This window comes from Equus caballus, chromosome 12 (assembly GCF_041296265.1).
Source record: "Equus caballus isolate H_3958 breed thoroughbred chromosome 12, TB-T2T, whole genome shotgun sequence".
Taxonomy (NCBI): Eukaryota; Metazoa; Chordata; class Mammalia; order Perissodactyla; family Equidae; genus Equus; species Equus caballus.
In genome coordinates this window covers 37,047,125-37,072,704 of record NC_091695.1, presented here as the reverse complement: position 1 = coordinate 37,072,704, position 25,580 = coordinate 37,047,125, and the positions used below count along the sequence as shown (strand labels likewise).

General features: G+C 36.8%; 1 protein-coding gene across 1 annotated transcript; it reads left to right on the top strand.

The window, feature by feature from the left end:
* The first annotated feature begins 1,114 nt into the window (after positions 1-1,114).
* Positions 1,115-24,080, top strand: LOC100061252 (membrane-spanning 4-domains subfamily A member 4A). Its single transcript, XM_023654122.2, has 7 exons — positions 1,115-1,308; positions 13,130-13,289; positions 14,376-14,510; positions 17,604-17,660; positions 18,848-19,006; positions 20,598-20,699; positions 22,914-24,080. Exons 2-7 carry the CDS (start codon positions 13,155-13,157, stop codon positions 22,950-22,952), a joined length of 627 nt encoding a protein of 208 aa, XP_023509890.2. The 5' UTR covers positions 1,115-1,308; positions 13,130-13,154; the 3' UTR covers positions 22,953-24,080.
* Positions 24,081-25,580: the final 1,500 nt, after the last annotated feature.

Sequence of the window (25,580 nt, the reverse complement as noted above, 5' to 3'; positions counted from 1 at the left end):
TGTAAAACCCTGCATTGACCACTGTCCAATGTCCTCAAGCGTTGTTTAAAATCTTTCCCCAGTTTTCTAATTATGCTGAGTGGAAGAGGAAGTCTGGTTCCATAATGACTGGAAGATTTGTGCTTTAATTTTAAAAGGATGCTTGTAAACAGAGATGGCTTTTCTTTATTCTATTGACTCTGTCTGGAAACCCCTTACTTTCTTTTGTCTAACTCTCCTTTCATTTATCTATCTCCTACTCATTCAACAAGTTTCCAGTTAGATGTCCCCTTCTCCAGGAAGTCTTTTCTGCATCACCAAGGTTGAATTGAGTTCCCTATAAGCTCTGTTAGAACACTCTTCTTTAACTTGCAGAGAACTGATTATCCTGGATTTCGATGGTATGTTTACTTGTCTGGCTGCCCCATGATCTTTAAGCTCATTGAGGTCAGGAACTCTATCATTTTTCATCATTTTATCTGCAGCACATAGCATACTGCTTGGCTAATGGGAATTTTTCTCTAAGAGAATGTTGAATGAATGAGAACTGAACACCACTTTACTTTCCTCCTCCCTATAAAGTAAATATTGATTTTATATTATGAATGAGGAATCTTATGTTTAGAGAGACAACAAAGTCATGTAATAAATGATTGGTATTGGGTTTGTCTTAGTCAAAGACCAGGCTTTTTCTATGATACCAGCTTCCTCTTTGATTTAGGAAAGTACCATATTAATTATTGTTATGCAAGCAACTTGTTGACATTTTACAGACATTCATCTCTAATGGTGGAATTTCATATAAACAATACATTTAAGTTATGTATAATATAACAACATAGTTCTCCAGGGAGACAAGGAGAATGTGTGAAATTGTCAAAAGTGGCTTTTCAAATGATTTTTAAATGCCATTAAATTAGTTTGTGTGTATAAAGATCTTTGAGGAGAGTTTGACATCCAGTAAATCCTCAACCACTGATCTCCACTGATATACACTACATACACTAATAAACCACTAACAGTGGTAATAGCCACTATTATTTTCCTATAAAAGACTGTATGAGGCAGTCACTGACTGTTAGCAAATGTCACAACAGACTTCCACACCCATATTAGGGACACAGGCTCAGTTAGTACTTCCGATGTAAAAAAGGAACTAGTGGTGCGACTCAGAAATATTCAGCACCACCTTTGGCATTCAGACAAATTGCCAGAAGAGGAATGCACAGGTGTGGAGTGGGGACAAGTTATTGTACCTAGACTGAAGGCACTTGCCCAGAATTTCTGGCACTTATAAGACACCTGCAGACGTTGCTGGCTTGAAGAAAGGTAGGTCCAAGGACATGCCTTCCTAGGCTTTAGGGCTTATGGTTTCTACATCCACTTGTTCTAAGATCCCAGGAAGTGGAATGAGAGAGGATGAGGTCACCTCCCATGGCACAAGCTGGTATTCCAGGTTGGGGTGGGTTGAGTGCACCTTTAGATATATGTTTGGTGTTTGGAGGAACAATCTTTGCTGCAGAGGATGGGGGTAAGGACAGGCTCCCAACAGCTGATGCTCGATAAGGTTGTTTTAGTTACTTTTGTTCTCTAAATCCTCAGGATATCAGGAAACTGAAAGCAATATTTTATACTTTTCACTTATTATTTCATGTACTCTTGATGCCCTTTCCTGCAAGGTCTTTATTCTCTGTCTCTGACTTACTATTTTTAATTTAACATTTAAGAAAATATCTACCACATGCAGAATTTGGTGTAAATTTTGTAGGGCAAATGTGGGGTCCCCAGTCTTACGTAGGCCCTGAGATAGGCTGTGACCTGACCTAGTTCTACAACTGTCTTTGACACCATTCATGTGACACCCAAGGCATAAGCTCAAGATGCTCATGAGGAAGTGGGTGAATAAAAGAGACTTTGTAGTTTCTTAGTATTCTTGGGACCACAAAGAAGGACGAAGGCAATTGTTCCCAATGCATGCTTTCCTTGCATGGGGTTAAAGAAAATCTAGAGAAGGCAAATAACATATCCAAAGTCACACTAGGCAGTAAAACAGCAGGGAGTAGAACCCAGACTTGTTGAATCCTAGTTGAGGTCTTTCCCTGCTCAGGTAACCATCTCTACATTACCATCATCATCCTCCACCAAACCACCCAAGTTCAGGCCTCCTTATGCGCGTCTATTCTATCTTATAGGTTTGACTAGGAAGGAGATGTGGCCCCTTTAGACCACCCTCCTCATGGTCCCTCCTTGGCAACTGTGACCCATGAGGGGAATGGTGACATAAAGATAAGGAAACAAAAGATTGATGTTGGTGCTGATCCACAAGGAGATTGAAGGCAGTAGAAGAAGAGAGGGGAGGTTTCTAAGCTTCTCTACATCTGTAATGGGAACAACTACAAAAAAGACACTATAGTTGTCAATAGCCAAATGCATGTCACAGATGACTGGACAAGACTAGATTCAAAGTCCTCCCCAAACTGGAAGAAATGTCCCTCATCTCTATCCAATATTCTCTGTTCTTTTGGATTCCTTGGTATTTGAATATGGGAAAGTTAAGCCCTGGAGAATAAACACACACTTTTTTCCTTAACACATGGATTTCTATGGTATGAAGGTAGGAGCTGTTATATGAACTTATAGTGAGGGGTTTTAGAAAGACAGAGCACCATACCTGAGTGGCCAAGACCTGACGTGTGTTACCACTGAACTACGGAGAGAACAGAAGAATCATTTGAAAGCATTATTTTAATACAGTGTCTGCTCTGTGGAAGCTCACAGTCTTATTAAGTATAGAGGGAAAACCATCAGAGATGTTTGATAAGACTGAGCCTACATTTCCTAAATCCTCAGTCTGTAGGTGTGTCTGAGAGATCAATGCAGAGTTTCCTTTGCATTAAAGAGAAGTAAGCTCAGGTACACTTTTAGCTGGATTAAGAATTATTGGTACTTACCTTTACAACACTTTTGGTCTCTATGCTGTAAGAGAGAAATAACTAAGATTTCTTAAACTCTTCCTTACCACCATAGATTGAGTAAGCCATGTGTGGGGAATGGAGGAGGTGGGGAGTTGTACTGAGAGAAGGCAGAGACTGTGAAGCACTGTCAGTGTGTGAGGAGATCAAATCCTGGGCTGGTGTGTTTATGGGGGAGGAGGGGTTGTAGTTGTTGCAGGGTGTCTGTGGGAGGTGCAGAACATTCTTGACAAGGGGTTCAACATGTGCAAATGCCGCCATATAGGAATGAAATTACTGCTCTGGAAGTATTAAAATAAGTCAAGTGTATTTGTGGCTTCAAAAATCAAAAGAGAGAGATTCAAGGTAAGATTAGGACAACGGGTGTGGGCTGAGGGAGCAGAGCTGCTCCTTCAACGACATTACCCATTTTAACTTTACAGTGAGGGCCCCGGGGTGCCAAGGGAGGATTTTAGAGAGGAGGGTGACAGAATTCTTTTTGCACTTTAACGCGATCATTCTGCCTACAAAGTGGAGAATGAGCTGGACATACATGCTCACAAGTGGACACAGGAGAACATTAAGAGGCTTTGAGAAAATTCCTGATAAAAATTGGATGATATCTTGGTCTGAGGATGTAGGAGAAAAACTCAGATTTGAAATAATTGTGTAGGGTTGGAAGAACATGATTGATTTGGAGATCGAGGGTGGGTAAGAGAAGGTGTCAATGACGACCTACCAAGTTTTTTTAACATGGAAACCTGAGCTAATTGTTGGGCTTTCCAAAGACGACCTATCAAGTTTCTTAACATGGAAACCTGGTCTAATTTTCGGGCCTTCCATTAAGAAAACTCTTGGAATCCCATAACGCTCTCATGATTCTTGTTACCTTTAGCTTTTGCCATTCTGTATTAGGAACTAATTGTAACACTCTGAAATAATCTGCAAAAGAGAGGAAGACCCAACCCATGACCAAATGGCACAATGAATAACATGCTCTAACTAATCATATAAGCCCCTCTCCTCTGCCTCTCCAGGAGCCCTGTGACAGGAGCAAGTGGGAGCTGGGGATGTCAGGAATAAAGTTCCTCTCTAGCATGTCCTTGAGTGGCAGCAAGTATTAGAGGAAGTTTATGTTTTATACATTAAACATAAATTATCCAAAAATGGATAAATAAGAGTAGAAACAACAATAATAATAGTTAATATGTGTTTAGTATTCATCATGTGAAATGCAGTGATTTAAATGCATTATCTTGTTATTAACTTCCCACAAGAGATAGGCACTGTTATTTACAGTAGAGAGTTATAGAAACACAATAGTAAGTAACTTGAGCAAAGAATGGCAGAACTGGAATTCAAACCAAGATAGTGTAATTCCAAAGCCTCTTTGCTTAATAAGATCCACTATACTAGTCTGGTGAATGGAAGAACATTTGGAGGTTTTCTCTCTTTTGGCTATTAGAGATAACACTGCTAACAAAATGTGTATGCAAATTTTGGGTGGACTTATGTTTTCGTATCTCTTTGTTATATACCTGCAAGTGGAATAGTTGGGTCATATGGTAAGTCTCCCTATTACATTTGGAAAACAAACTGTTTTCCAAAGTGACTGCTCCAATTTTCAATCTCAACACCAATGTTTGAGGATTCCAATTTCTCCACATTCTAACCAACAGCTGTTACTGTCTTTATTTTTTCCTTCTGAGTTGGTGTGAAGTGGTATCTCCTTGTGATTTTGGTTTACATTTCTTTCACGATAAATGATATTCAGCATTTCTTCATGCACTTATCAGCCATTTGTCTATTTTCTTTGGAGAAATGTCTATTTAAATTCTTTGTCCATTTTTAACTTGGATTATTTTTCTCTTTCATATTTGAATTGTAGGAGTTCTTTGTATATACTGGATCCAAGTCCTATATCACATATAGGATTTGCAAATATCTTCTCCCATTCTGTGAGTTTTCTTTTCACTTTCTTCATGGGACCCTTTGAAGTAGGAAAATTTCTAATTTTGAAGAAGTCTGATTTATCTGTTTTTTCTTAGTTGCTTGAGGCTTTTATTTTTATAGTTCAGAAACCATTGCCTAACCCACGTTCACAAAAACTAACTCCTATGTTTTCTTCTAATAGTTTCATATTTTTAGCTCTTATATTACGATCTTTCACCCATTTTGAGTTAATTTTTTTGTTTGGTGTGAAGAAGGGTCTAAGTTTGTTCTTTTACATTCTTTCACAATCAGTTGGGAAGTGACCTTCTTCTTCTCGTTTTTCAAAGAGTTTTTGAAGGAGTTATTAATATTTTAAAAAATGCCTAATAGATTTCACCAGTGAAACCATATGGGCTTGGGCTTTTCATTGTGGGAATCTTTTAAATTACTAATTTAATTTCTTGTTATAGATCTTTGTAGCTTTTGTATTACTTCTTGATTCAGTTTCACTAGTTAGTGCCTCTATAGGAATTTGACTATTTCATCTAAGTTATCTAATTTAATAGCATACAGTTTTTCCTAGTATTCCCTTTTAATTTTTTAAAATTTCTGTCAAGTTGGTAATCATGTTCCCTTTTTCATTCCTGGTTTTAGTAATTTCTTCTTGCACTTTTTCCTGTTCAACCCAGCTAAAGGATTTCCAATTCTGTTGATCTTTTAAAAGACTACTCCATCCCAAGCATTCATTAGTGTTGTGGCTGTTGTCTGTTTTTTTGTTTTTTTGTTGCTATTTTTTGTTTGTTTGTTTAGTGACTCCTTGGTTCTGTGAAGTCTGTATTTTTTGTAATCTGTGGACATTGAACTTTCTGCTTGATTAGTTTAATGGTCAACTAATGATTTAACAGTTGTCCTTAAGAGCCCTAAAATAGTAAGTCTCCTCTTCTTTTCTGTTAGGCTTTTTGTGTGTATGCACTGAGGCAACTTCAGAGTTTACAACTCTGTCTTAGCCTTTCCTTCTTACTTGCATAGATTCTTAAGATCAGCTATAGTTGAGGAATCAGGGACTTCTCAGCTCTTTCTTGGGCATAGACACAACCCTCCACATGTGCATGACTTTCTAGATTTCCATGGATACATTAGGAATTTTTCAAAGCTCCCTGCATGTACCTCCTTCTTGTCTTTTTCTTTTAATTTTTTTTAATTCAGCTTTTCTTTGCCTGAACAGCTATCACTGCCCAGGAAGGTGTGAATTAAACAGTTTCTAATGATTGTTTTTGACAAACACCTTGGAGTTAGGGTTTCCTTCACTGAATGAACTCTTAGTCACATCAAATAAAGACAATATCTACGAGTGTGGCTCTTCTAGGTAGTTGCCAAACAGATCAAATACTCATAATACTCTGGTGATGGAGCTTTCTGGGATTTACAACCCTGTTCTAACCCCTCCATAGCCTGTTAAGCTACTGGTTTTTACAACTTCCGTGGTTCTAAGGCTTCTGGTTTTCAGAGATACCACAAAGCACAGAGTTGGGAGAGAGGAATGGGATTAGAACAAGTAAAAAGATGACAAAGCTCAAAAAAGAAAAAAACAGTGGAGAAAATCAATGAAACCAAGAGTAGCTTCTTCAAAATATCAACAATATTGACACAACTTTAGTTAGATTAACTAAGACAAAAAGATAGAAGAGCCAAATAACTAAAATTAGAAACAGAAGAGAGGACATTCTTACAAATTTTACAGAAAAAATAAAGTGACTATAAGAGTATCATGAGCAATTATACTCCAAAAAATCAGATAATGTAAATGAAATGGATAAATTTCTAGAAACATACAATCTGCCTAGACTGAATCAAAAATAAATAGAAAATGGGGAGGGCCCTATAACTAGTAAAGAGATTGAATGAATAATTTAAAACTTCCCAAAAATGAAAACTCAAGGATGAGGTAGCTTCATTGGTGAAATCTACTAGATATTTAAAGACGAATTAACATCAATCTTTATCAAACTCTTACAAAAAATTCAAGAGGACCAAACGCCTCCTAAGTCATTCTATGATGTCAGCATTACCCTGATACCAAAGCCAGATAAAGACATTACAGGAAAAGAAAACTACAGACCACTATCCCTTTTGATTATTGATACAAATATCCTCAACAAAGTACTAGCAAACAAAATTCAACAGCACATTAAGAAGATTATATTTCATGACCAAGTCAGACTTATACCTAGAATGCAAGTGCAGTCCAACATTTGAAAATGGATCAATATAATATACTGCATTAACAGAATGACATAAACAATAATACGTGATCATCTCGCGTGACGTAGAAAAAGCAATGGACAAAATTCAACATTCTTTTATGATAAAAACATTCAGAACACTAGCAATAGAAGGAAACTCCCTCAACATAATAAAGGCTATCTATGAAAAAACCCACAGTCCACCTCATACCCAATAGTGAAAGGATGAAAGCTTTTCCTCTAGGCTCAAGAGCAAGACAAGGATGCCTGCCTTTGCTACTTCTAGTCAACATAAAAATGGAAGTCCTGGTCAGAGCAGTTAGGCAACAAAAAGAAATAAAAGGCTTCCAAATTGGAAAGAAAGAAGTAAAATTATCTCTGTTCACAGATGACATGCACTTCTATTTTGTAAACACCAAAGATTCCATACACAAAAAGACGGTAGGTGGAGGAAAATTCAGTTAAGTTGTAGGATATGAAATCAACACACAAAAATAAGTTGCTTTTCTATACACTAACAATGAACAATGAAAAGGAAATTAAGAAAATAATTTCATTTATACTGGCAGCAAAAAAAAAAAAATGTTTAGGCGTAAACTTAACTATTGAGGTGAGACTTTCACACTGACAACTACAAAACATTCCTGAAAGCAATTGAAGATGACACAAAGAAATGGAAAGACATCCTGTGTTCAGGGACGGGAAGACTTAATATTATTAACATGCAAGTATTGAATAGATTCAATAAAATATCTATCAAAATTTGAGTGATATAGTTTTTTCAAGGAATAGAAAAATCAATCCTAAAGTTCAAATGGAATTTCAAGGGAGTTTGAATAGGCAAAGCGATCTTGAGAAATAAAAACAAAGTTGGAGATCTCACACTTCCTGATTTAAAAACTAACCACAAGTCCATGGTAATCAAAAAATTGTAATACTAGCATAAAAATAGATGTGCAGATGATGGAATGAAATAGCACAGAAATAAACTCTCACATATATGGTCAAATGATATTCAACCAGGGTGCTAAGATCTTTAAACAGGGAAAGGACAGTCTTTTCAACACATAGTGTTGGGAAAACTGGATATCTGTATGCAAAAAACTGACGTTGGACCCTTACCTTACACCATATAAGTACAAAAATCAATTCAGAATAGATCAAAGACCCAATTCTAAAAGCTAAATTATAAAACTCTTAGAAAAAAACATAGATTGAAATTTTGATGACATTAAATTTGGCAATGATTTTTTTGGATTTGACACCACAAGTAGAAGCAATGACAACAAAAAAACAGATAAATAGGACTTCATGAAAACTAAAAACTTTTGTTCATAAAAGGAGAATATCAACAGGGTGAAAAGGCAACCAATGGAATGGAGAAAATATTTGCAAATGGTATATCTGATAAGGAATTGATATCCAGAGCATATAAAGAACTCAACAACAAAAAAACAAAACAAAACAAAAAAAACTGATTAAAAATTGAAGAAAACTTGAATAGACATTTCTCCACAGAAGATATACAAATGGCCAAGAATCATATGAAAAGACGTTCAACATCACTAGTCACTAGGAAACTGCAACTCAAAACCACAGTAAGATACAACTTCACACCCATTAGGAAGGCTATTGTCAGAACAACCCCCCAAAACAACAAAAAAACCCCAGAATGTAACAAGTTTGGCAAGGATGTGGAGAAATTGTAACCCTTGTGCATTGCTGGTGGGGAGTAAAATAGTGTCACAACTGTGGAAAACAGTATGTTGATTTCTAAGAAAATTAATCTTACAATTACCTTATGGTAATATGATCCAACAATTTCACTTCTGGATATACACCCTAAAACAGTGAAAGCAGGGACTTGAACAGATAATTGTACATCCATTTACACAGCAATATCATTCACAAGAGTCAAAAGGTGGATGCAACCTAAGTGTACATTGGCTGATGATTGGATGAACAAAATGTGGTTTATACCTGCAATGGATTATTATTCAGCCTTAAAAAGAAAAGAAATTTTGATGTGCGTCTACAACATAGGTGAACTTTGAAGACATTTTGTTAAGGGAAATGTCAGTCACAAAAGAACAAATATTTTATGATTTCACTTACGTGAGGTTCCTGGAGTAGTTAAATTCATAGAAATGGAAAGTAGAATGGTGGTGGCCGCAGGGCTGGGGGAAGGTGGACACGTGGAGTTAGTATTTAACGACTACAGTTTCAGCTGAGAAAGTTGAAAAAGTTTTGGAGATGGAGATGCTAATTTTTGCACCAAAATGTAAATGTGCTTAAAACCACAGTACAAAACTGCAGGCTTAAAAATGGTTAAAATGGTGAATTCTAGGCTATGAATATTTTACTACAAACAAAATGACCATGCTCAATATTTTTACTGAGATTCGGCCATTTTCTTTGAATAAATGCTCCCAGGATTGAAGCAAGGTCTTGGTTAGTGTCCAGAGTTCTGAAAAAGTTGATTTTGATAATTTTTGCAGTGTTCTCATTGCTTTTAAAGAGGAGAGGATTCTCAGATGCCCTCGCTCGGCAATTCTGGAGGTGCCTTGCTCTCTACCATATTTTTGCTTACTGCTTGTCTCACTTATTTTTCTGCTCATTTCATCTCCTTTTCTGCTTTTTTAGTTGATGGATTGCATTTATTATTTTAATTATCATTCACTTGTTTTGTCATAACATTTTCCTCTCTTTACTGAAAAATTAAACAACCCGCTCCGTATGCTGAGTGGTAACTCGATGTTTTTCATTCTTACTCGAAATCTAATGTTACTTCCTTCACCCATCACCCAAAGAGCACAAGGACATTAAAAGACCAACCCTTGACATTCCAATCCCAAATTTTGCTTTTGGAGGGTCCAGTATTTTATATTTTGTCCTTATGTTTAACCTAACAAGTTAGATATTGTTCTTAATTTTTGCAAACTATGTGTGTACATGCATGTTTACCAGTTTCTTTGCTCACCGTTCCTTCTTGTATGGTGGAACATCCCTCTGGGTTTTATATGCCTTACTTTCGAAGCACATCATTTAGAAGTTTTATTTAGTAAATGTCTGTGCTGGTAAACTCTGTCAGGTGTTTACTTATCTGAAAATGTCTTTATTGTACCCTTGATCTTAAAGCGCAGTTTTGGTGCAGAACAAATTCTAAGTCTATAGTTGTTTGAAAAATATTTTTCTGTGGTTTTCTGGATTGTTGTCAGTCTAATTGCTGTTCCTTCGTGTGTGATCTGACTTTTCTTTTCTACGACTTTGAAGATCATCTTTGTTCTTTGCTATCTTGTAAATTCACTACAATGTGTTTCAATATAGATCTGATAAAGGTACTCCTTGGTGTATGTTATGTGACCTGTGTCTGTGGGTTTAAGTATTTCATCAGTTAAAGAAAACGTACAGATATATTACCATGCCAAACGTTGCCAATTTTGCCCATCCTCTGGTTAATATTTTCTCTTTCTAGTACTCTAATTATACATATTCTCGAACTTTTACTCTTTATTTCTAATCTTTTAACCTGTATTCTTTTATGACCATTTCCTTTTCTCTCTATATGGCTTCTGGGTGATTTCTTCAGATTTACCTTCCAGTTCACTAATTCTCCTTTCAGTTGTTCCTTGCTGTTTAACACTTTGGTCAAAATTTTTTTTAATGTCAACGTTATCTTTTTTCATGACATGTTTTAAATGTGTCATGTCAGTTTTTGCACTTTATCCATGCTTTCTCGCTTTTTTGATTCCATTTTTTAAAATACTTTGTCCATATTTATTACATACTGTGTATTTGATTATGCTAACATCTGACACACTTGCTGTTTCTCCTGGTTAAATCTCACAGACTGGCTTTAGTGCATCTTATGATCTTTGGTTGTGATGATATATTCAGGTGATCCTAATCTGTGGGATTTCTTGGAGACTCAGGCCAAGAATGCTTTCTTCCTTCTTTGTGGACTCCAGCCTAAGACTTAGTCAGAGACAGATGGCCATCTACAAAAGTGGCTTTTTGATGTGATTTCTCTTTTATTCATGCCTTTTACTTCCCAGAACTATACTTGCCCAGAGAAACTACTGCTATCAACTGGTGCATATATTCTCAGGATTATAAACAAGAATATATGTTTTATACCTCAGTGAGTCTCTCATCTTTGAGAAGTGTATTCTGAACATCTGCGGCAGTAGTGTCCTGTTTTTTCTGATGATGTCTCTACTTTTCCCCTAAATTCATCCTCACACAATCTTGGTTGTTTTCGACAATCATTTCATCTAACTTATGGGGATTTTAGTTATTTCCTAGTTTCAAAATGCACTTCCAAATTTCTTTCTCTGTGTTGATTTTAGAAATTTTTTAGAACAGAAAAAGAAATATTGAATTTTTGGTTACATTCTCTTGTTTACTTCTTGATCTCAACTATTTTAGTCTCCTTCACCTTATGTATTGCTTATGAATTTTTAATTATATTTTTCTTATCATTTTCTTAATTTTTATTTTACTCATTCTTTTATGATTTGCTCTTTTGTACTTTTCAGAACTTAGAATGCATATGTAACTAAAATTAAAATAATGTTTTAAATGATTAATCTTGTATTTTGATTTTGGACTTTTTTTTCTATCTATCTTTAAAATAGACTCTTTTTTGGATCTCCGTCAGTTTTATTGCTAGTTAACTAATAATGTAGTTCCTTTGGCAAACTGAATATAAATACAGGTTAATAATCCTTTCCATAGAAATCTGAATTAATCAAAGTACACACATCTCCAACCTTGAGACATTTATCAATACCAATGAAGCGTAAATGGTATCAGAATTGATTGGCTTTGGCAGAGTCTTACCAAGTTTCACTTCCCTCAAAATTTATGGAAGAGAGCCATGCAACATCTGAACATGGATTCAAAAGAGCAGATAAAAATATTCACATGGGGGCTGCCCGGTGGTGCAGCAGTTAATTTCACACATTCCGCTTCAGTGGCCTGGTGTTGGCCGTTCGGATCCTGGATGCGGACTTGGTACCGCTTGGCAAAGCCATGCTGTGGTAGGCGTCCCACATGTAAAAAAGCAGAGGAAGAGGGGCATGGATGTTAGCTCAGGGCCAGTCTTCCTCAGCAAAAAGAGGAGGATTGGCAGCAATTAGCTCAGGGCTAATCTTCCTCAATAAAAAAAAAAAAATCATGTGACTTAAACCTATCTCCACGTAACCTGATTGAGGTTACTATATTGAGGAGAGAAAGTGGCAGTAGAGTATTGTGTTTGTGCTTTGAGTCTCAGAAAGATAATTTTACGTCCTTGCTGTGCATTAGCAAGTCAGTTTTAATTAATTATCAATTTAAACATTAATTTAAAACATTTTAATGGGACAACAGACAAATTCTTGGTGCAAGGGATATACTTCAGAATCATAAATTCCACCTCCAAAGTCCAAAATTTATGGGGTAAAAGCCAAGATTACATAAATTGTATTTAGTCAAGATGAACCTGGGAAAATTTTCCAGCTCTGAGAATGTCATTCTGCTCTGATTAGAAAAGGAAGACTACAAAACGCAGGAAATTGGACTGCAGGTGATTCCATGTGTTATTACTGTTGAAAAACTTGACTCTCAAAGAGGAAATGATTGTAATCAAGGGAATATGCAGACATAGGGATAGAGATAAAATCAGAGTGCAGATGTGATATATGAACTTGATGACATTTCCCTAATTTGAGGGGCCCAGCATATTTGCCTCAATTCTATCCACATTTCCCTCTCTTCCATACTTTCTAACATATTGATGTCACAGGGTATTTCTCTCTCTCTCTCTGTCTCTCTCTCTCTCTCTTTCTCTGTCTGTCTCTCTCCCTCCCTCTCTCTCTCTGTGTCTCTCGCCTTCTCTCCTTGTTCTACTTTCCTGGCTAGTCTATGAATAATTACATTATGTAAAAATGTCCTAATAGATGTTGTAATAGAGGAAGCGCATGTAGACCCGATGTTGTTCTATCATTTTCATGACCTCTTCCTAAATTACATTTCTTACTATAGCATCTTTTCTGCTGCCACGACAACCATGCAAGGAATGCAACAGACGACACCAGGGGCTGGTGCTGGTTTTTACCAGCCAGGACCTCATGCTTCTCAAAACGAGTACCAATGGCTAGGGATGCCAGAGAAGTTCTTGAAGGGGGAACCCAAAGTCCTCGGGGTAAGTCAGCAGCGGATCTGGGAGAAGACCAATCCTGTTGTAGAATCACCAGGGATCAGATCTAACATCAAATACTCTGTCTCACTAGCCTCATAATACATCAGCAGGCCCTAGGAATATCAGTATTTGGTGTGCAGAGCCTATCACTTGAAAAATGATACAATATTTTATTACTTCCTGCATCTGATTTAGTTGTATTTAAAATATAGTGACTTCAGATCTACTGTAGGGTTGTGGGTCATCCGTGACAACTATATTTAACTTCACCACGGAAGAGCAACAAAAGAAAAGGACATATGTGCAGCAGCTCGTGTTCCATCTACAGAACTTCCTGATAGCTGATGGCCCCATATTTTTTACTATCTCTCTCTGGGGAGTTTTCTTAGCCTTCTTCTGTGCTCTGTGCATTTCTGTCTGGAGTCACAGGTGGATGTGTCTAAAAGAAATGGATGATGTAAAGAAAGACAGCTTAGTGCAGGTGGAAGGACAGTAAATATAGAGGATTATCTTTAGCCCAAGATTTAAGCCAATGGTACAAAGTCATTATGATGCTGTGGATCCTTTCGAACTCCATGGGTTAATGTACTCCAATTTCTCTATTTTGGACCATGTACTCACTCATGTCCTCAGGCCCCAGGCCCCAGACCCCAGGAAAATGGCATATTTCTCTTCTCTTTGTCTTCTGCTGTACATACTCTCCTTCCTTAGATTACTTCTCTTGCTAGAACATTTGCTTCCTAATTTCTGGATCACTCCTGTCTGAGCATGTGCGAAGGAGATCAACAGTGGTGGTAGGAGTAGCATAATAGGTAGGTATCATAAAGCACCTCTGGGAAGGTCCTGGTACCATCTTTTTTATCTTGAAATTAATGAGGCAATTGGGATAGATATACCAAGAGATAATTTTAGTAACTTAATATTTACACAGTACTTTGTATGTAAGAAAAGTGACAGGACAATATCATCAAGATCATCTGACTATTTCAAAACATAGAGAATAAGGGTAACTTAGTGGTTGGAAAGGGGGTATCTTGGCAGCAAATTTTGTGGTAGGTAATCAATTTTTACTTTCTTCATCATTTCTAGGTTGTCCAGATTCTGATTGCCCTGGTGAACTTCAGCTTGGGAATAATAATGATTACTGCTGTGGTGTCATTTAATGGAATTTATGATCGTCCTTTAACAGTGTACTCAGGGTACACAATTTGGGGGTCGGTGATGGTGAGCAGAATACCGTCTGACATAGTTGGAGACAATATAACATAGTTGTTAATCTCCTGGAGCTTTGGAATCATATCCTAACCCTCTCTTGTAGGTCTATAACTTTGAGAAAGATCTCCAACCTCTTTTGACTCAATTTTCTCATAAATGTGAATAATAACATAAAACTCAAAGAAAGCTAGGCAGACTAAATAATTAATGTATCAGGGTATATTACAACACCATGTAGCAAAAAATCTAAACCAGAATGGTTAAAAAATTGAAAGCATTGATTACTCCACAAGAAGAAGCCTGGTAGTTAGTCATTTATAGGGTTGGTTTTTCAGGAGTTACCTCATTGAGGACTGCTGGCATAGCATATCAGACTCATTGGCACATCTTCTTGTTCATAAACGTTCTATAATGCATAAATGCTTTATATTCCTAAGCCAGCTATGGGCAAAGGTCATGTATTTGCCATTATTAGCTTGGGCTACTCAAGATTCACCTCTATGGTTGGCAAGCGTTCACTGAAGCTCATGGAGTCTGAAAAAAATGAGAATTTTGTCAGCAAGAGAGGAGAGGATACATGGCTTGTATGCAAGCAATTTACAGTCAAGTCTCAAATCTTTGCAAATACCATTCCATTAGATACATTTTATCTCATAATTTCAATATTAATAACTATAAATTAAATTAAAATTTAAGAAAGTTTAAAATTTCCCCCCAGAAAAAATTGCAAGAGAGTTTCTCTGCAAATTGAGAGTGTAAATGAAGCATAAAGTATCAAGGTTTATCTACTGACAAGAGGAAAATACATCTATGAACTGGATGTGTGTTAGACTCAGGGAATCTATTCAAGTCTGCCAAGTTTCCCTTTATCTACAAAGTTGAAAATGAGACAGTTTAGAGATTAAAGTCTATAATGAGCTGGCTTTGTGCGCCCCCATGCCTGTTGCAAGCTTTGAAGAACAGCAAATGCTAGTCTCCTTCTGGGCAGTTGTGCAATGCTTTATATATCTGATCATATTCATGTCAGTAGTAGCTTTTATTAAATTCTTACTGTGCTCTAGGCACTCTGCTAAGTGCTTTATATGTGCAATTCCATTTCAAACAATCATCCCAAACTTCTGAGAAAGGATTTATCATTGTCCTCATTTTATGGATGAAGAAATTAGGGTTTAGAGAGATTAAGTAAATCGCCCAAGATCACACACTTATTTGGTAGGGGAATTAGAGCTCAAATAGGGTCAGTGTAATTCCAGTATTTCATGCATCTAACCACTTGGGGTTTCTGCTTCCCTTTCCGTTTCCTTTTCAAGACCACTTTGGAAACCAGTTTTCATAATTTACACCTTTACACATGTTCAGTAGATTACCAGGAACTGCAGGAGCTGTGTTTGTCAATTGAGACATTGCTCAGACTCTTGTAGGCGTCCCACTAGATGAGCCTTTGCTTAACTGGGGGAAAATTTTTTCCTGCTACCATCAGTTATGCTTTCAACCTTATCTCAAAACTTCACCTTTGAAGTGCCTCCTTTTCTCCCTTATGCAGTACAAGAATAACACCAAGAACCACTCACACATTTCTCTTCTATTTGGCCCTCTAGTCTCCAGTAGAGATAAATGTCCTTTATCACAATCCCATAAAATTATCCTTACATTAGTCTATCTGTTCAAGTTTTCTTTTGTGTACTTTTGGAATATTGTAAAGTTTTATTTATACGTACCTTTCATATTCTTTGTTAAGCGTTTTGTCTCAGAAACTATAAATTTTTTGCTATGGTAAATGAATTTCTCTTATTAATTCCTATATTCAAACACACAAACACATGTTTATAGCATATATATATATAATTTCTGTATATAATGATGTTCCCTTGTGCCTTAGTGAATTTTCTTAGAGTGTATAGCAGTTTTTAGTTGATAATCTTGGATTTTTGCAGTATAACATATTTATATGTAGAAAGAAGTAATTATAACCATTTGCTTCAAATATTTTTCTTATATAACCATTTTGGTGAATATACTAAGAATAGTATTACATAAGAGTCTACATCTTTATCTTGATTTGATTTTATGAGATGACCCCAGTGTTTCCCCATTAAACATAACAACCTTAAGATTGAGACAGATGTTCTATCATATTATAGAAATTGCAACTCTTCATATTTTATAAATAATGTTTAAGTCAATAAGAACATCAAATGCTATTAACTGTCTTATCCACATTGTAAACATGAATAGCAATTAGCATCTGAGTTTTCTCCTTAAATTCATTAATTTCATAAATTATAAAAGCATTTCAATACTAAAAAAACTAGACATTTGGAGAAATACCCACTTGTTGTTGATTCACGTTATATTACATGATGGGTGATTCGACCTGCTATTTTTTTTCAGAAGAGACTTAGTTTACATTAATCATCTGTCTTGGTATTCATAAATTTGTTGAAAAAATTTATCAAGCTACTTCATTAGATCAGTCTTTTTTGGTATGAAGATAGATTTTTTGAAACTTCTGAAATCAAATAGGGAAAGCAAACCTAGAAACTCAAACAGTTAAACAGCTTAAGGCAGGGAGTCCCAGCGACTTCACTCCAATCATCTGAGCTAAATGGAAAATAATTACCCAATTGATGGAGTCAAGTGAATCAGTATATTAGAAATATCATCTAATATAGAATTTAAAATTTTTCTTTGCTACTATTTTATTTACAACTTTTAATAGTCATTTTAAAAGAAAATAATCATTAGGTTTTAATTATATATTAATAATAAGATATTAATCTTGTTAAATTTGGCCTCATATTAGGATTACTTCATATCAGGAATTGAGAAGCTTTCTGTATGTTTCAATCCCCTTAAACAGTTTAAATGCCATCACTGTTAGACATTTTCTGAAAGGGTTGATAAATTCTCCTGTGAATCCATCTAGTAAAATTTCTCTGTTGTTTCTGGGAAAAGGCTACCGTTATTTACAAATTTTTGTGTTTCTTCTAATATAATTGTTCTGTTTAACATAATTGTGACTTTTGAGGATAAGTTTTAGCAAGTGATCCCTTTACATATTTGTTTAAAGTTTTTTACCTGTATTTTTCTTCTTGTTATTAGTTTCTTATATCAGGGTCCTTGTCAATTGCAGCAGGAACCAGAACTACAAGAGGTCTGGTGAGTAATGCTTCCTAGTTTTTGCTCCAAAAGAAGAAAGATTAATCATGTATGTATTCTTCCAGAATAGAAAACAAATTTTACTTTTTAAAAATCAGAAGAAATTGTAAGTTTTACCTGGTGGGATTGGTCTCTCAAAAATTGGAATAAAAAATTGTCAGATAAGAGAATTATTGACATGAGAATGAACATTTGGGAAAGTACTTGCTGGGAGAATCTTTATGAAAATACAGAGAAGTCATGAGAAGATACATCCAAAGGATCGGTTAAACAAACCCTACAGCTTGAGATCCAGCCTCCCATGACAGTAGCACCAAGTGTTGATGTAGCATCATATTTATTGACTTATTGATGAAAATATGTATTCCAATTATATACAGAAAGGATTTTGATTCAGTTTTCAATTAAATAAATTCAGAATAAAGCTGTTAAATAAGGAGAAGCAAATTTAAAACAAAGCTTTCATGCCAATATGTCTTTCCCAAAGCCAATAAAAGGCAAAAGCCCAGATCTCAATAAATGATTTTCCTAGATAAAGAACATTTTTTAGTTATCTTCACTCAAAGGATAAATATCAAATTATGGAGGTGATCAATATTGCTTTTCCAAATCTGACCTCAATCTGTCTCTCTAGCATCTCCTCCAGATAGAAACATAACCATTAAAATCTACCTCGTGCTACAGCCACACTACGCCTCTCATACTTTCTTGAGGAATTTTAGTTCTTATAAAAGCCTCTATAACTTCACTGAGAGAAGAGAATACAGGAAAAGGAATAGAGAGAACAAAGGGAGATAATATGCAAAAGGCATGTAGTCATGAGAGGCAAGAAACAGTGAGAAAATAAGAAGTCAGTCACCTGAAACAGAACGTGATGGGAGATGGACACAGACAGGACTGTCCAGCTAAAGGGTAAAGGGTATTGAAAGCCCTGCTAAGGAGATTGGAGTTGAGCTCACACGCCCATGGGAGTCGTCTGAAGGCTGTAATGTAGGAATAATAGTACGATATTTGTGGTTTGGCAGGAGATTGGAGTTGCAATTACTATAACAAAAGAGACAAGTTAGGAGACTATTGCTATAATCAAGACAGAGAAGATGGTTGGACAAAAAGTTGTGAATGTAAAGTTATTGATGGAGACGTATCAGAGAATGTTGTTGGATTAATTGATTTTCCTTCCTTTCTAGGTCCAAGGTAGCCTAGGGCTGAACATTACCAGCTCTATCTTTGCTGCATCAGGGATCTTAGTCACTTTGAGCAGCATAATCGTTTTCTCAGTTACTTACCCTTTGTGTAACTATCATCAGAACTCGGAGAATTGTTCCATGCTTGTATCTGCTTTACTGGTTAGTGCTTCCTCTTTTCATGGGATACTGTGGTGGAAGCAAGTCACAGGAGCCCGGGCTCTGGCAAAAGTAACAATCAGTGTCATCTAATTGATGAATCACTTTGGGAAGTTAGAATTGATTGAGAAATAGGGCAATCTTTTATGTAGGAGTCAGGCCCATGTCTCATCTCTCTCTTTGTTCCTTCTCTAAATGTGATAAGGGAAAGTGGGAAGAAAGCTCATAGTAGTAGAACATCCACTCTGTAACAACTAGTGTGCTAAGCATTTTGCTCAATTCTTCCTGTTTAATTTCAAAACACTGGTAAGTATGTCCTGTTATCCACTCTAAAAATGGAGCCCAGATGTCAGTCTCTGTATCTTCCAGGGAGTCCTGATGGAGCCTGATACAGTTGCCTGGTTCTCTAATAATAAAGGAAATTGCCTTGAACGTTATATTACAAATGGTGAAAAACCCAGTATACCTCCCATCTCTGGATGTTCTTGCAAGATTAAGCACTTTCTGCTTCAATGTCCAGCTCTTGGCAAATTCTCAATCTCTGTTCTGAATTTTACTACTTTTCTGTGCCCCTTGCCCTCATCTAGATAGCATCCTAGTTGCTTTATTCTCCAAATTAGCACTTACACAAGATTTTGTAGGTAGTGAAACTTCTTGAAGTTTTGGGTAAGTGCGTGGAGGAAGAGATATTGCTGTACCCATAGCAGACTAAAATACAATGAAATCTTTATTATTAAAAAGTCTATTGGCCATTCTCAACACCACTGAGTTTTCTGTTGTCTCCTCTCCATTTGAGCTTCCAGTCTTTCACTGTGCTGCTTAATTCTTTCTCTTATTGTCTCCTTTCCAAACCCAAATTTGGAACTCAGCATTCTTCCTAACTTCTTAAGCAGATCAATCGCATTACCTTTTCTTAATTCCTAGTAAATCCTAGGAGAATCTTGAGCGCCATATATTCACTCCAAAATCACCCCTTCAGTGACTTTGCTAAAATAATTTACTTCCCTTAGGTTTCCAGCTCCTGCTTCCACTTATAAGTGTTCTGTAGTTATTTTGTGCTCACTGCGTAATCCATAAAACCCCTCCATCTCATGGTCAGCTATTAACCTTAGTTCCATCTACAAACTTAATTCTCCTTTTCCCTGTAACTTGAAATATTCACTGGTTCTGGGGACTAGGATGTGGACTTCTTTGGCTTATTGTTATTCTGCCTAAAATTATCACTCCACCTACAATTACTAAGATATGAGATCATATTATTGTGTCAACTATATGGAATTCCTAGTTTTGAAAGAACTAAGTTGATAATTATCTTTATGATCCTTTCCCCCCTTTTATAGCATTTCATATTCTATATCTACAATAGCACTGAAAGTAGAGGACAGGGAAAAAATGATAATTTTATTGGTGAAAAAGTGAGAGGATAAATGACATTCAGCAGGCTCAGAACTAATAAGTGTATGTCTGCAATTAGGAGTCAGTTTTTCTGACCTCTGGCCAATGGTTCTTCTCTTTTAGTATTGTAATCAGTGGTCAATGATTTGAACTCATCATCTCTATTCCTCATGTTCCTTTGTTATGAATTTGTTCTTAGGGTATGGATGGTATGGTGCTCATTTTAAGTGTGCTGGAGTTCTGCATTGCTGTGTCCCTCTCTATCATCGGGTACAAAACAATCTGTTGTAATCGTGGTAAGGTGAGTATCAGTCTTGCCTTGAAGATACCTGCCTTCATTTTCTAGTACTGTGTAATAAATTGCTCAAACATAGAGTTATAAAGCAACCTACATTTATTATCTCTCAGTTTCTACAGCTTCTCTCAGTTTGGGCATGGCTTAGCTGGGTTCTCTGCTCAGGATTTATAAGGCTGTAATCGAGGAGTGGGCTGAGGCTGTAGTCTCAGCTGAGGCCTCTGGTCCCCTTCCATGCTCAAATGGCAGAATTTATTTCCTCTCAGCTGTGGAACTCATCACAAATTACTTCTACATTGAGGCCTCCAGGAGAGCAAAAGTCTCTGTTGCTTTAAGGCTTTTTAAAATGTTCCCATCATTAGATCATGTGCATCCAGAATAGTATCCTTTTTGGTAAACTCACAGTCAACTGATTACTAACTTACTCACAGGATTGATATCCCATCAAACACAGAGGTCTCACCCATACTCTAGCAGAGGGAATCATGCAGGAGCATGGGTGACCGGGTGCCATCTTAGAATTCTGCCTATCACAATGGATAAAGTAAAGCTATTTTTCTTCATCCTTACTCCTTCGAAGGGCCTCCCTTCTTACTTAGGATCAGAATATTTTACAATGGAGAGGTCCCCAGGCAGTGCCAGATGCTGCTCCATTATCCTATTATTGCAGCCTCCTGCTGCAGAAAGTCAGGGTTTCGCAATTCTCTGTGAGTGTGTGCACACCGGCCCATCCTCTCACCCTGAGACCTGCAGCAGACCCTCCTGGCTGCTGAGCAGAAAGGATGTCACCTGGAGAAGATTGGGAAATGGGAGGAAAGAAGAGACCAAGAGGTACTAGGAAGGATAGAACAAGGATATCTTCCAAGAACTGAGGGTTCCAGGGTGAGAAAATGGATGTTAAAACCTAGGAGGTGCTCATTAGTTTCACTACCCAAAGGCCTGGGTCAGACAGAAGCCAAAACCAAATCATAAAATAATAATAGTTTGATCAGATTATTTTTCCACTACTTTCTTTTTTTTTAAAGATTGGCACCTAGGCTAACAACTGTTGTCAATCTTCTTCTTCTTCTTTTTTATTTTTTTAAGGATTGGCACCTGGGCTCACAACTGTTGCCAGTCTTTTTTTTTTTTTTTTCCTGCTTTATCTCCCAAACCCCCCCATACACAGTTGTATATCTTAGTTGCAGATCCTTCTAGTTGTGGGATGTGGGACGCCAGCTCAACGTGGCCTGACAAGCGGTGCCATGTCCGCGCCCAGGATCCGAACCCTGGGCAGCTGCAATGGAGCACACGAACTTAACCCCTCGGCCACGGAGCCGGCCCCTCCACTACTTTCTTTTGGGGCTTCCATGCTAGACTACATCCCCCACCCTACAGCCGTTCCCCGCAGAAAAGAGATTGACTAAATCAAATGAACTTTATTGTTGGACTCTTGCATTATAAGATCCTAGAAGCTAGAGTTTCTCAACAATTCCCAATGATTTTGTAACTTAATTAAGTGCAGCATTTTTTTCATTACATGAAACATTTGAACCAGGCAGTAAACTCCTTAGTAATGCTCAGATCGTAATATCTAGGCTACTGTTGCCTTCTGCTCCTAGATTAGTTACAGAGCTGAGAAGTTTTGCTTTCCCTAATTCCACTGGTTACAGAACTGGAAAGTGTCAATCAAGAAAAGCAATGGCTTTGGAGCATATAATGCTTAAGTCTTTATCTCTTTCTGGATCTCCCCGCCACATACACTCCATTTCACACTGAGTTTGTGGAAGAAGAACCAGCATTTTCCTTAGTTTCCTGATGATTCCTCCTATTTTGGGTCAATGTGTTTTTTTGCAATGCTTTACTCATGTTCAGCAAATCAGTGATTTGGATAGGTTGTTGCCATCAGCATGAACGACCAGGTTTGGAAGAAGAGCTCTGTATTTTCCACAACACTTGGGTTTACCCGACGTGTTGAGCACCATCATCCACATGTATGATTGATCTACTTGCAAGGCCACAGTAACAGCAATCAAGATCTCAGGCCAAGAGCTATCACTGAGTGTTTTTCCTAGATCTAGCCTCATCTAAAGAATGCCTGAAAAACCCAGAAAATTGATGTTGAGACTGAATTCAGAGAAGAAATTGTAGACTCTGATGATGGTGACATTGTGTAGACAGGTAATGCAAACCCCAAGGTTATTTGTTGACTCACCTATGGCATTCTGATTGATTCCGCAGGTTGTGTTCATTGCTTCGTCAAATCCTCACGTGGCATAAACAGCATCTCCTGCACCAGTTACAGGATATTTGATGCCACCAACAGATCAACAGGGAAATGTTCCAGAAAACCTTTCTTGACAGTTATGCAAGAACCCCACTTGGGAAAGTAACAGAATCCAACTCTGACTTTAATATATTTATCTATATAAAATTCAGAAATATGTTCTCGTTTTCTCCCCAGAGCTCATTTCGCTGGCTCTTTATCATCAATAGCAGAAATTAAATAAATGTAAAAGTCAATAGGACCTGAAAGTTTTTCATCCAGCTTCAGGACTTTTATAGAAGGACATAAGGTGGTAAATAAGATTTGGCAGAATAAGGGCAAAAAGATATTGCTGAATGAGGCCTCCATGCAGACTACATATTTCTGCTTCCTTGGTCAATACTTCTCCCTCTTGTGTGACTTTCTCTTCCTGCCTTTGGCAATACAAGGTATTTTAACATTTAGAAAGTTGAGATGCGTGGCTTTTCCTTCTCTTCCCTTTTCCTTCTCCTATTGAAAATAACTTCGAATAGCACAGTCAGTCCTTGCATGTGCACAAACCATTATTTGCGTGTAAATATACATAGAATAGAAATCATATCACGGATCAGATTCAACTTTTATTTTTTCTCTCTCTCTCTTTACCTTCCTCTCCTTCCCTATCTCTCTCATTCTCTTTCCTACAGGGCAGGGTTATATCCTAATCAAATTTGTATCCAGTGCCATATATGTGATAGAACAACACATGGTATTTACTGTTTGTTCATTAAATACATTTGACTTATTACAGAGCAAAAATAAATTAAACAGAATTAGAAACAATGAATATCCATTTCTCTCATTTGCTAACCAAGTGGCCATTGCTATACAATAACATTTCTCGGTACTTCATGTTGCTCTTCAGTAAAGTAGTGATAATATCACCTAGCTCATAGACCTGTGATAATTGCTTGATACAATATAGGCAGAGCAACCATTACTCTCATTGGCAAATACTGAGGCTTAGGTTTAATTTAGACACATACATGAATATATGTACATGTATATGTATTTGTATATATGTAATACCAATTCATTATCATTCTATTCAACACGTTTATAAAGTGTCTATGATGAGTAGGTATTGTTTTAAGCAAATGAGAATATAGTGGTGCACAAGAGATATGACATCCTTCGTATCATGTCAGTTAAACTCATAGGGCAGGGCATAATTGAACACATATGTAATTAGTCAAAATATTTCCACATGTTGTTAGAACCTACATGCAAGTTAATGGGCTAGAGAATAGCTGGTGGTATTGGTGGGGGAGTGTGGTACATTAGAAAGAGTAACCAGGAAAGTTCTTTCTGAGGAAGTGATAATTTTATTATGATAGGAGAAAAGAACAAATCTTTGCATTTTTACAGACTTTTTTTTGGTTTCAGTTTTTTCCAGCTTTATTGAGGTATAATAGAGCAATAAAAATTGTAAGCATTTAAGGTATACAACATGATGTTTTGATGTAGGTATTCATTGTGAAATGATTACCACATATCCATCACCTCACATAATTAGCTTTTATTGTTTGATGAAAACACTTAAGATAAACTCTCTTAGCAAATTTCAAGTATAAAATACAGTATTATTAACTATAGCCAACACGCTGTACATTAGATCTCTAGAACTTATTCTTCTGACTGAACTGACCAACATCTCTCCATTTCCCTCACCCCCCAGCCCCTGGGAACTACCATTCTACTCTCTGTTTTTATGAGTATGACTTCTTTAGATTCCACATTTAAATGAGATCATAGGGTATTTGTCTTTCTGTGTCTGGTTTCTTTCACTTAGCGTACTATCCTCCAGGTTCAACCACGTTGTTGTGAATGGCAGGATTTCCTTTCCTTTTAAGGTTGAAAATATTTATGTCTATACATACGTGTGTGTGCATGTATACATATGTATGTAAGTTATATACATAAAAATTTTCTTTATGCATTCATCAGTTGACAGACCCTTGGGTTGATTCCATATCTTGGCTATTGTGAATAAGACTACACTGAACATGGGAATGCTGATATCTCTTCTAGATAGTGATTTCATTTCCTTTGAATATGTACCAAGAATTGAGATTGCTGGATCATATGGTAGCTCTATTTTTAATTATTTGAGAATGAACATACACTTTTCTCTAACGGCTGTACCAATTTACATTCCCAACAATAGTGTACAAATGTTCCCTCTTCTTCACAACCTCGTCAAAACTTAGTATCTCTTGTCTTTGTTTTTTGTCCTGAGGAGAGATTTTCCCTGAGCTGACAACTGTAGCCAATCTTTCTCGCTCTCTTTCTTTTTTGTTGCTTGCTTGGGGAAGTCTAGCCCTGAGCTAACATCTGTGCCAATATTCCTCTACTTTGTATGTGTGTCACCATCACAGCAAGGCTGATGAGTGGTGTAGGTCCATGTCTGGGATCCCAACCCACGAACCTGGGCGGCCGAAGCAGAGTTTGCAGACTTAACCACCGTGCCACAGGGCTGGCCCCCTCTCTTGTCGTTTTGACAACAGCCACTCCAGCAGGTATGAGGTGATATTTTATTGTGTGTGTTTTTTTTAAAGATTGGCACCTGAGCTAACAACGGTTGCCAATCTTCTTTTTTTCCC

Bases quoted from the DNA above. Each gene is read 5' to 3' on its own strand.
- LOC100061252 (XM_023654122.2), top strand. From the start codon at position 13,155: ATGCAAGGAATGCAACAGACGACACCAGGGGCTGGTGCTGGTTTTTAC. The intron at 14,511-17,603 runs GTGAGCAGAATA...TCTTGTTATTAG, and splicing joins CAATTTGGGGGTCGGTGATG to TTTCTTATATCAGGGTCCTT. The intron at 20,700-22,913 runs GTGAGTATCAGT...TTGATTCCGCAG, and splicing joins TCTGTTGTAATCGTGGTAAG to GTTGTGTTCATTGCTTCGTC.